This window comes from Sinohyriopsis cumingii, chromosome 3, assembly GCF_028554795.1.
Source record: "Sinohyriopsis cumingii isolate HCF-2022 chromosome 3, ASM2855479v2, whole genome shotgun sequence".
NCBI lineage: Eukaryota > Metazoa > Mollusca > Bivalvia > Unionida > Unionidae > Sinohyriopsis > Sinohyriopsis cumingii.
Genome location: NC_142963.1, coordinates 1,612,753 through 1,625,035, shown reverse-complemented (window position 1 = coordinate 1,625,035; position 12,283 = coordinate 1,612,753). Strand labels below are relative to the sequence as shown.

General features: G+C 34.5%; 1 protein-coding gene across 1 annotated transcript in view; it reads right to left on the bottom strand.

Annotated features, from left to right (window-relative positions):
* LOC149802335 (serine/threonine-protein kinase 31-like) overlaps positions 1-12,283 on the bottom strand; it is a 61,481-nt gene that overhangs the window by 2,558 nt on the left and 46,640 nt on the right. Inside the window, exons 9-12 of the mRNA XM_089951503.1 lie at positions 9,459-9,739; positions 4,500-4,623; positions 2,739-2,845; positions 904-1,069 (exon numbers count right to left, since the gene is read on the bottom strand). Coding sequence (XP_089807629.1) covers positions 904-1,069; positions 2,739-2,845; positions 4,500-4,623; positions 9,459-9,739 — 678 coding nt within the window. The remainder of the gene's footprint in view (positions 1-903; positions 1,070-2,738; positions 2,846-4,499; positions 4,624-9,458; positions 9,740-12,283) is intronic.

The window sequence follows — 12,283 nt, the reverse complement described above, 5'->3', positions numbered from 1 at the left end:
TTCTGAATATTTTTTTTTGATTTCACATGATGATAGCAATCATATCTCCCATCACAAGATATATATAAAACTACATGTGATGTCAAAAAAAAAAAAACAACGTAATTGTTGCTTTTCCTGCTTTTAATCCAAAGAATCTAAATATTTATTTTTATTTTTCCATGCTAATAACAAGCACTTCCCTTTCATCCTCAACATTTCCTGCTGGACAGAATTTTTAAAAAAATTCTATAATTAACAGTTAAATCATGCAGACATTTTGCGTAAAATATATGTACAGCTTAAAGCATCTGATATACTAATATGGTGATGATGTCTAATGTGCCCCTAATATGGTGATGATGTCTGTGACCTAATACAGTGATGATGTCTAATGTGCCCCTAATATGGTGATGATGTCTAATGTGCCCCTAATATGGTGATGGTGTCTAATGTGCCCCTAATACGGTGATTATGTCTAATGCACCCATAATATGGTGATGATGTCTAATGTGCCCCTTATAAGGTGATTATGTCTAATGCACCCCTAATATGGTGATGATGTCTAATGTGTCCCTAATATGGTGATGATGTCTAATGTGCTCCTAATATGGTGATGATGTCTAATGTGCTCCTAATATGGTAATGATGTCTAATGTGTCCCTAATATGGTGATGATGTCTAATGTGCCCCTAATATGGTAATGATGTCTAATGTGTCCCTAATATGGTGATGATGTCTAATGTGCACCTAATATGGTAATGATGTCTAATGTGCACCTAATATGGTGATGATGTCTAATGTGCGCCTAATATGGTGATGATGTCTAATAAGCCCCTACTCAAAGACAGGAAAGTCTCTATCACATGTTGCAAACAGCAAATGCAAGTCTTTCCATGATTATCTGCATTACATTCAACATACCATGCATTTACAAGTTGATATCTCCTTTTGAGCTGCCCTGTATGTGGACAGTGAGGATACAACTGCAGGAAGGGTCTTTGAGGATGTATTGTCCACTTTGTCAGTTGATTGGGCCAGGCTAATTGCCTCTTCTAGGGTGCTATTTTTTCCTGTAGGAAACTGTGATCTGGAAGAATAAAAGAATCCTTCATATGCACTGATGTTAGGTATGAAAATTCTGCCGATAGATCAGAATTTTGCATCAGAGATAAGGCAAAATTCTGATCCTGTGGGTGAAATTTTTCAATCCATCAGTGATGTATAATGAAGGGTAATTTTTCTTGCATTTCTGAGCAAAAAACAATGGGCACAAGTCTAAACTGCTTATTGTATTGTGAATACTAATGAAACTTTCAAACAGCAAAACTCCCAATGAAAATGTTCAACCCTTTACAAATGTAAACTTTACAAGACATTTAAACAAAAATCATTTGATCATAGATCATACACATACAATTAAAAAAGTTTTAATGTTACATATGCCAGGAACAGACACAGACATGATTTATGCTAAGTGAGGGTTAAAACTAAACTCAGATTTGAAAGAAAAGGGTCTGAGGAGACTATGAAATACCAAATTATTGGTCTCTGACCTGAAGTCAATAGCATATCATTTAATGTATTGGATAGGGTTCAAATATTTCTTGATATCAATAAAGATATCACATATATTCTCTTTTCTATTTTTACTATGGTATTTATTAAAATGCATCTAGTTAAAAGGTCACAAACCATCAGTCGATTTCGAAATATTTGCTAATTATGCATGCACTTAATTGAAAATGATGGAAAATGATGGAAATCAGTCACTGAGAGGAGAAAATTGTCTGAGAGACTGAAAACATTCTATCAACAGTGGCATCAAAATAACCAATGAAGACAGTGGCAGACCTGCCAACCCTGATGAGTCCGTCTCAGTAAGGCAGTTGAGTTTTTTATGTAAGGTTGACCAGTTTTCAGTAAGATGTAACAAAATATCAAAAACTGCTACTGTTTGAATTTTTTATACCTACATTATTGTCACATTTTAAACATTGCATAGATATACATCAACTGCAAGCATCAGGTTCTTTCAGGAATCATTATCAAAAACACTGGAATAAAAACAAAACCGGAAATCTTGTTTCTATGGAAATTTTGGTTCATTTGGAAATCATTACCAAAATTCCAGAATGAAACAAAACATGGAAAAGGATGTTTCTATGGAAACTTCACAGCCTTTTAATCTACGATACTTTGTCAACTTTGGCCAAATTCTTACCAGCCGTTTTTAAGTTGCTCAAGGTTTTTCTATAGTTAGTAACAGCAGCCAAATCTGATTGAATCTTTGACACCAAATATTACATTGTTGATGTCAACACTTTTGCCACTAGACATACTTATGTATTCCTTCCTTATATAGGCCAGACAAAAATAACTCCTGTAAAAAGGAGTAACAAGAAATGTGTTCACAACACAGATATAAACAGCAATGTTAGTTCTATGTAAAATGGGCACTGTAACTTAAATATTATTTAAAAAAGGTGAAAACTGAACTTGCCATAGGTTTTTACCTTGTAAATCCTAATAACCAAATCTCATCTCAATCCTTAAAAAGTTAATGAGTAGAAACAAAATTTGAAATGGTTGGGACATGACATGTAAGATGAGCACATTCAGAATTGAAAGCCCTCTTCATCGATATAGCAGGTCATACTATAACATGAAAACAGAACTGCTTGTGTTTAATTTATTTTTATTGCAAACACCACATATATTGATCTGCCATTAAAGCAAACATAAATTATATTACAAACCTAAACTGCCTGATTTTAGCTGCCAATCCAACTAGAACTTTGAGCCTATTGGAAATAGTGTTTTCTGCCATCTTCGTAGCCAGCCCCTGGAACTCATCCTGCATATTCTGAAAAATCCATTTTTTAAATCTATACTTTATTTTCTTTACAGCAGAAATGTACTTAACAGATACATATTAAAACAGAATGCTTTATTAAAAAAATTAACAAAATGTATTTCATTTTTTTTAGTGTAAAAACAAAGATATTTTAAAAAAGCAAAAGAAAGCAAAATAAGTCACACACTGATCAAAGCACAGCAAAACAAGTAATGTTAATGGTGCCTTATATATCTGCCCAAAATGCAATAGTCCTTTATGACTGTACTGTTGATGCTGGAGATTACTGACCAATGGATCACAATAATCTAGACCTTCTGGTATGCAGTCATGAACTTGCACTGTATTTTCCTATCAGACTTACCGTGAATATGAACTGTGACTGATACATCCCAGTCAAATGGTCTCTTAACTACTCTAAGTACTTGCAATTAACAAAATGTGGTAAAGGAACTTACTCTATGAGAAAAGGTGGGGTGATGAAGTAACTGTAGTTATATAATATTACTACTGTTTTAGGTCAGCCTTTCCACACATGCATCAATCTAGTCTGTCCCCACTTCACAGGCCCAGTTGCAATAGTGCATCCTCATTCTTTCCTAGGACCCTGACTAATTACCGACCGCAGAGCAGGGTGGGAGGGTCCAATAATGACAGGTAAGTACTGCATGATTAGTTTTTTCCTCCCAATACACACAACCACACTTTAATATCAGTAATGTGCTACCTCTCACTGTTTTTCAACTGAATTGTGTCAGTAAAGACGGAGGATGATGAACTGTAAACAGTGCAAAATTACTCATCTTGAGGTCTATCCACTACTGCCATTATACAGCATCAGACTGGTTCACTGTTTGTGCAGCAACAAATGGACCCATAAAAAATATCTTGGCTCTAGTTTCCCAAGGAATGAAGATGAAAGGAGATGGTCATGCGTCTTTATCAAATTGCAATCCTCATAATATCCTCTAAAGATAAGTGATTGAGATAGGCCTAGGAAGTAGTAATACTAATAGCCCTTACTTCATTGAATTTTATCCTCATCAATTAGGTATCTCTATCAGTGAAGCACCTGTGAAATGAACTTGAATGGTGGCAATGCATAAGTGAACAGTCAACCACACTTCAGGCTGAAGAAGTCACTGCTCATTCTCTTAGGTCAACAACAAAGTTTGGTAAATGTTGATGGCAGACAACTGCAGTTAATGTGCAGCAACCAGTTTTTGTCAGTCACAGTGACTTTGATCTTTGATCTTTTGACCCAAGTTTGTAGGGTTTTTCCATACTACACATGCAAACCATCAAAAAGGTTTGGCAACTGTAAATTGTAAAGTGGGGTTATTGTGCAGTTCATAATTGATATCACATAGACAACTGCTAACCAAAAATACAACACCATAATATAAGATGCCCTGCAAAATGGCCGAGGTGGGCAAATGAAAATGTTTCTTGCTAATTTTTTCGTGTCACCTTTGGAGTAATAAATTTCTTTTCTAACAGAAATTTTTTTTGCACAAAAAATCCTGTGATGGTGCATGCTGGAGGAAGCAATGGACAATATACATAAAAGGTATTGACAAATCTTTAATGGCAAATTAAATGACAGAATCTTGGTCTACCACACTAACACTGTCAAAATGCATCTGACTTCAATGAATCTTACCTTCAATTTTGATTTCAGAAATCCCATTTCCATAACAGCAACATCCTTATCATTTTTCACTCGCTCTAGCTCCCGCTTCTTTTTTGTCAACTCTGCTTTCAGTTCTTTTCCACCATCCTCTCTACTGAAAGAAGAAGAGTACAACGAATGGCACATTATATGCCCATCCCATGTTGAATAGTCCTCTATGCAGGCAATAGCTGGACATCACTGTTCTCAATGACCAAGACCTCAAGGCAAGGTATCTAACTTGAACTCATCTTACTGTGCAGATACGTATATTTTCCTATTAGATTTATCATGACTGTGACCTACGACCATTAGACCCAAAAAATCTAAGGTTTCTTTATTTACTTTAGTGAAAGCCATCCAATGTTTGGTCAAGGAACTTACTCAATAAAAAAGTTATTTGTGTGTATTCCTTTATTTCTTGGAGTCAAAGTCATCCTGACCTTTGAACTTTTGACCCTAATGTAAATATGGACTCTTACATACTGAAGGTGCAAGCCCTCCACAAACTTTGGCAATGGTACATCATCTAGAACTACAGCTATTGTGCAATACCAATTTTTTTCCCAAACAACCTTGACCTTTAGCCTTTTACCTGTAAACAATGAGCATCCTTCAGGTCCAAAAGGTAAGCCATCCACAACTTGGGTGAAGGTACATGGTCAAGAACTATGAGTCTTTCCATCATGTACATGAACTTGATTGGGAGACAAATCTTGCTAGAAACTTGTCTTTGAACATGACCCAGCTTAAATATCAATATCATTTATATTTTTGTTACTGAATCTATTCCTGTTAGTTTACATCTCAAAATCTTAAGGATAATTAATATTTTCCTTCAAAAATGCTTAAAGAGATCTCAACACTAAAATACCCAATATGGTGATGATTGCCCAAAAATATGTAAATGAGCCAATCACTTAGGCTGGTTCAGAAATTTAACTGTAGAATACCATTTGTACAGCTTTCACAGGCATGAAAACAGAACTGACTGCATCCAAAATGAGGTTATCAAGTGTAAGGATGCCAATGGGTAATCAAGTATTTGTCCATTGATAATAACCTAGGTAATAAAATAAACAACCAGGTACCCGTTAAAAAACAAAAGTATTCCAAGTTCAGATCAAGACACTGAATAACAGTTACAGTTTGAAGCTCGTGTCATGTTCACATTTATTCATCATCACAGGCGCTTGCATGGTTGCTTACAATTTATGTCATACGTGTACTATATAATAATATATAGGAGGACACTTCTCTCCTTTCTCATGTGACCCGTTGAAGAATCAATGCTGATATTTAAAGCTTGACCTTCCTAACTTCATGCCAGTCCATGGTTCATGCGCCATTTTTCTCATGACTTAAATGTGCTTGTTCTGAGATCCTGATGACATTAACTAGGTCAATACCTTTTGTCAACAGTGACAATATATATTGATTCAAAAATATTTGATAATTTTTTTTAAAAAAAAATACATACTACATTTCAAATAAAAGAAAGAACAACAAAAATGACTGGCTTAACTAATGCTATTTTTGCCTCAAGTTTGTGGCCCTGAAGCAAGTATTAGCTTTTCAAGTCACAGCCACTGTTCACATGTTCATTTACTGAACCTTTTTTATTAGCAGGAAAACCCAAAACAGATATTTGTTTTCATGGCAAAGGCAACACAAAAACTTGGTTACCATAACATGCATTTCTCATACCATGTCAGGAGAATATGAACAAAATTGATAACCATACACACTCAAATTTTTCCAGTGAAATATTTGAATATAAGGGAAATCTTTATTTAATAACACTGGGAAAAAATCTAATAAAAGTTGGCGTGTGTAAATACGGTAATTTTTGCATCAATTTTACACAAAACAGTTCCAAGATAACAGATGGGATTCTTGAATGTGAAACCACTTGTCATGGATTCATTCTATTTTGATACACCATACATAGCAGACAAGTCTAAATTGAAAATAAATGGTGCCAGATAATATTTTAAAAACACCAGGCTGTATCAATGTGACTGTTTGATGTTAAATGACTGAAAAATGTTAGAGGAGAGGGATTTTGTTAAACTTAAATGTGAACAATGCCAAGTAAATTTATGTGCAAAATGTTTCAAACCATATCACAGATTAAATTTCCCACGTTTATTTCAATGAAATTAAGAGCTGATGACATTTCTAAAAATGTTGCACATAATTTTGTAAATAGTGTATAAATAAGTTGTGAAAGACTTGGACAAACAGGAAACAAAATACATTACTATGTAGAAAAATTCATTTAGAATAATTGGTGAAAAATTTCGTGGATTTTTATTGGATATAAGAAGAGAAATTAAGGTAAGAATGAATGCATGTCCATGATGTTTCCAAAATTTTCCAAACAGGTAAAAACTCTGGGGCACAAACAGCTAGACACAGCTTAGTGCTGCTGGAGCATAGCAGCAGTGATACTGACAACAGTGCTGGGGCTGAATGAGTTAAAACAGAATTCACTTATTTTCAGACAAAACAACTGAATCAACATCAAGTCAATCAAATTTGCTGGTACACACAAATGTCAGGTAAATAATCCTGAAATTGTTGAATTAAGTCTTGCTTTTTCAAAACTTTTGTATAATTAGAACCAATCTTTCACAAATTTCCTGGTGAACTGGAATTATCCTTCCTGCAAGAATCAGCTTGATTGACAAGTTTTATGGTCCGACGATACAATATACTAATCTTAAGCAGTGAGTGACATCTTCCTTTCTCCTGATGGTCTCCATAACCTGTTTAGCATACCAGTTTGGGAAATGTGATCTTAATTCTTCTCTGTAGACTTTATTGATTGTAAAGACTGGTGGTTGAAGCTGGTTTGAACATAAAGCTGGCCAAAAAATAAAGATTCCATATTTTTTCAATTTAGTTAGCATCTTTGAATTTTGATAGGCTCTGAACACATCAAATGCTGACAATGTTTGCTAAATGCACTTTGCAAGGGACAGCTGGATATGTGTTTGGTTCACATGTTATCTAAAGTGACAGGGATCAATGTTGAATTTTACAGCTCTTTAGACACTGTGTTAATGCCATATTAAAATATTGATGGTGCAAATTATGGACAGTGTTTTAAGGATGAGATCAGATGCATGTACTTTAATAAACGAAAAGTCTAGTGTTGTTAGCTTTGTCAGCTCTATCTGATGTTGTTTGTATCTGATTGATATTATACAGTGTAAGATTTGTGTTATATTGCAATATTGTTTTAAAAACTGAGGCAACTGCAATTTGTCGTTGCCTGGGTGTTGGCATCCCAGTCCAAGTTTCCCTGCCTATTACATCAATAGTGTGGCTAGTAAACTGTAGTAAACTGTAGGCTTCTATGTCAGTACTTCCTATTTTTTATCAACAAGCTCTCTACTGGGGGAAACTTCTTGCCAGACATCTCTATAGTACAGACAAAATACACAAGAAAGGAAGATGGGACACTTATATCTCAAGAAGAGGAATGCATCTTTTTATAAAGTGATTGACATAAACAAGTTGTAAATCTCTGCTACTTCAGATGATCTAAAATTACTTTCAGCTCCAAGCATTGTGTGGGATGGGACCTTCTCCATGACTAGCTGGGACTATCAGCAACTGTACATATTGTTTGCATTAAATACACGGTTTGTGTTTTGCCTTTATTCTTCTGTCTCTTGGCAAGTAAGCTTGGTTATGGTTACAAGATCTTGTTGAATGTAATTATCACCAGAAGGAGAAAATAACCTTGACATTGATACTAAAATGAGTCAGATCTTGAATCAGTATTGCATAGGGTGATAATAGTTATGTTCCACAAACTGGATTTGAATGTTGCTTTTTTATTTGGCATACTGTCTCTGGCATCAGGTCGCCAACTTGGGTTTGCAATAAAAGTATGATGATTCTGTTGATTTGGCAACTTTTGTTTACATATTTGTTACTAGTGATTGTTGAGAAAGTACATTTACTTTTATTCAACTGAAAGAGATGGTACTGGTGAGCTTGTGGACATTTGCAAGTCAACTGTCAGATATAGAACATAAACATGGCTCACTTAGAAAGCATTAAATTCTTGTTATACATACTGACAGTCCAAATGGAATAAGGCTGAAAACCCCTTAACAAAAAATTCTCTGAAAGAGTGACACTTAAAGTTGAAATCAACTGTCAAATGTCCTTCACCTGGACATCTACAAATTCTTGCAAAAGGAAGACAACTCTGTACAGAGATTTAAATAGCCATCTTTCTCTGCATGGGAAAGATCAAAACCCACCACAGCCATGCCACAAATATGTTGCCAGAAATAATTCTTTTTAAATCAGCTAACTTGTATCTGTTAATGAATATGAAAAAGAAATAAGCTACAAGACTATTTGGACTACCTTAATGGCAAAGTCAATAATCACATATTAATACAATACAACAATGACATGAAGATAGTATCTCCCAATGTGACATGTCTTTAGTGATGTGGTATAATTATATAAAGTTTTCATACTTCAATATTAAATAGCGTCAGGTTACATAACAGAAGGAAAAGTGTGATTAAAATGTAAAATAATGACTCGTGAACTGACTTTGAACAAAGGACATCCAGTGTAAGCCATGACACACCTTCTTGCACTGACATACAAGTATACCAAATCCTTAATCAGTTTCAAACACCAGTCAAGTTACTGAGCTGAAGGAAAAGAGCAATGAAAAATTTAAAATGTGAACTGTGATCTGTACATTAAGATCCATCAAACTGGTACATCACAAACCTCCAAATGACAATGAATGAGTATAACAAATTCATTCCTTAACCACAAATGGCTTTAAATTAGAGTCAAAGAGAAAATGTGATGGATGGACAGAAAAATGAACACAAATGCAGATAATAAGCATTCCATCAAATATATAAAAAAGAAGAGCACAAAAATGAGAACAGACTGGCTTACCCAACTACAACATTTGATTTGCCTGACTGATGAAACACTGGTCTGTCTCCAGCCCCACCAGGTGGGCCTGTAAAGTCGACAGGAGCTGAGAAGGAGCCATCATGAGGTTTACTTCCCATCAACGGACGCCAGGTGGCAAATCCTTCCTGTACTACAAGTTCAGCCAGAGACTTGCCAGCAATGAAGACATGAGCATAGTAACCAGTTCCATCGGTCAGTTGTTTGGTCTTGATGACCTGAGTCATCTGTCCATCTGTCAAACACTTCAGGAATTCTATACCCTGAAAGAATGGGACTCTCAATTTGGTATGTGACACATATAAGAGATGTTATATATAATTTTACAAAATTTCATCCATTTAAAGTTATAAACAAATGAAAAAATATGACAGAAAATGCAATCTTGAGCAATGACCTTGACCATGAAGACAATCTCTATTGTGCTAAATATAAATGTTTCATCCCTTTATTTCAAATGGCTTTAAAGTTTAAGTGTATAAGAGAAAAGTGTGATGGAAAACAAAAAATACTGAGTCATTTACCTTGACCTTAAAGATAATAACCCAATGTTGTATATGACATTCCAGTGATGTTGTTTAAGTGTAACATGTTTCCTCCCTAAATCTCAAAGGCTGTAAAGTTATAGCATGAAAGGGAAAATGCAACTGTCAAATGGCTTGATGGACAGAAGCAAGGAGTTACCCCTTTTCTTTACAAAAGCAAAGGATAATAAAACAATAACTTGTTAACACCTTCATTCTATCATGTGTAAGATAGCTTTCTGAGACTCTTCTAGCATCAGACATAAGTAATTAAAAAGTAACCAATCTGCTGTCCCACTGGTAAGCACTTATAACAGTGAAGAGTGGGAGCAAAGTGTTTGTACAAGTGGGATCAAAATAAACTGAAAACAAAATTCCAGTAGAAAGAAGGAACTTTTGACGGAAAACAAACTTCTTGTTTAGTCTTTTAAAATCAAATTCCAGGACATTTTATGAGAAAAAGTAATTTTCAAGGAGGTTTCCAGGATATTTTTGTTGAATTCAAATTCCAGTTGGATACCAGTAACTCCCTAAAAAATCAAGAGGGTGTGGGAACCCTAGTAGCACATGTCCTGTGGAACATTCCAACAAAACCATCTTGGGTTTGGGAAGATACATCCAAAATACATTTTTACACCTTGTTTCTATTGATGCCACACAGGTGTTAAAAAAAAAAACACACAAAAAGCATAACTTTGTCATAAGACATAAGTTTCAAACGTTGATAAAAACGGACCAGCAGTTCTAAAGATGTCAAAATTTAGCCAGACAGACAATGCATAAAAAGGTCATAATATAAGATTACATGGCCTATAGCTAAGTGAACTCAGAAATGCAAAAGCAGAGCTCAGGCTCAATTTTGTAAGCAGAGTTGCAGCTGAAGTTCATTTTGGTAAGATGTGAGAAATAAAGAAACATATTTCATTTCTGCACATTTTCATTACTAATGATGATTTGTAATGAAGTACTGCATGTACCAGGAGCTGCAGTTTTTTCTTGGAGTATCGTTTTTCTCAAGATAAACACATGCCAACTCTGGGCGATGTATAAAGCACAAATTTTGCTAATGTAAGTGGCAAAAAAGTGCCACAAAATGCAGAATTTATACATTACTATTGCTAACATTAGTACCCTACTATGTTGAGGCTACAACACCATAGCTAATATACTGCATGCCATAATAACAGTACACTATGAAAAATGTAATTTATTTTTACTATGAACCTGGATTTGCAGGTCAAAATACTTGGTACAAATGAGCAAAATCCATGTGGATTAGAATCAGAACACACACAAAAAACATAGTGAAAAATTATTTATATTCAACACTCACTTTAATTGGTCTACACTTCTAACTTTTGCCGAAAGATTGTGAGTCCCATAGATTCTGTCCTCAATCCGATTTCTGTATTGCATCACTCTCATATTCTTCTTTACATATTTCTAAAGTGGTGCTGAATTGTCCTTTTCTGATTGGACATGTTTTGAAGTTAACAAAGACCCATCTGCTCTAAGAATTTTCATCCACAAGTCAACCTGTAAGTTTCATTTAGCTAAATATCTGATACCATTTTCATTAAAAGAACAGACTGGTTCACTACCTAAATTCATTATCAATATAATGAATCTATGAGGCAAAGTTTCAAATTAAAGAATCCTGTTTGTTTTCTTGGAAATGGATCATGTAGTTGCTATTAATAGAAAACTAGAAAGGTACACAGAGCTCTATGATGAGCAAATTAGCTCTTATGTTATTCTTATGCAGCAGTCTTTCTTTCTAGAATATTCTCAATTTTTTTTATGATGAGTATAATTAAAGAGATGATAGTATAAATTACAAACACAACTTTTATTGCTTAATTTTTATTTTATTTTTTTAATGTACTGGAAAAGCATAATCCACATACAGAGAGCATAAAATGTAATTCTGTGAAAAAAGTGTAATGATTAAGCCAAAAGCATAATGGTTGGCACGTATTAAGATATAGACTTATAATGAAGTACAGCATCTTCGATGAGTTGGAATTAGTTTCTTGGGATATTTCAAGACAGACTGAATTAAAACCTTCACAGATACTATTCTTGGGGGCTTTGCAAAACAACAAGGACATTTCATTAAGACAAAGAAATCACAGCTACATGTCATTCAATATTTTTCACAGACTGATCATTTTACACTGCGTATTCAAATCAACCAGAAGTAAAAAAGATCATTTTACACTGTGTATTCAAATCAACCAAGAAGTAAAAAAGATCATTGACTTACTCCTAAGAAATCAACGA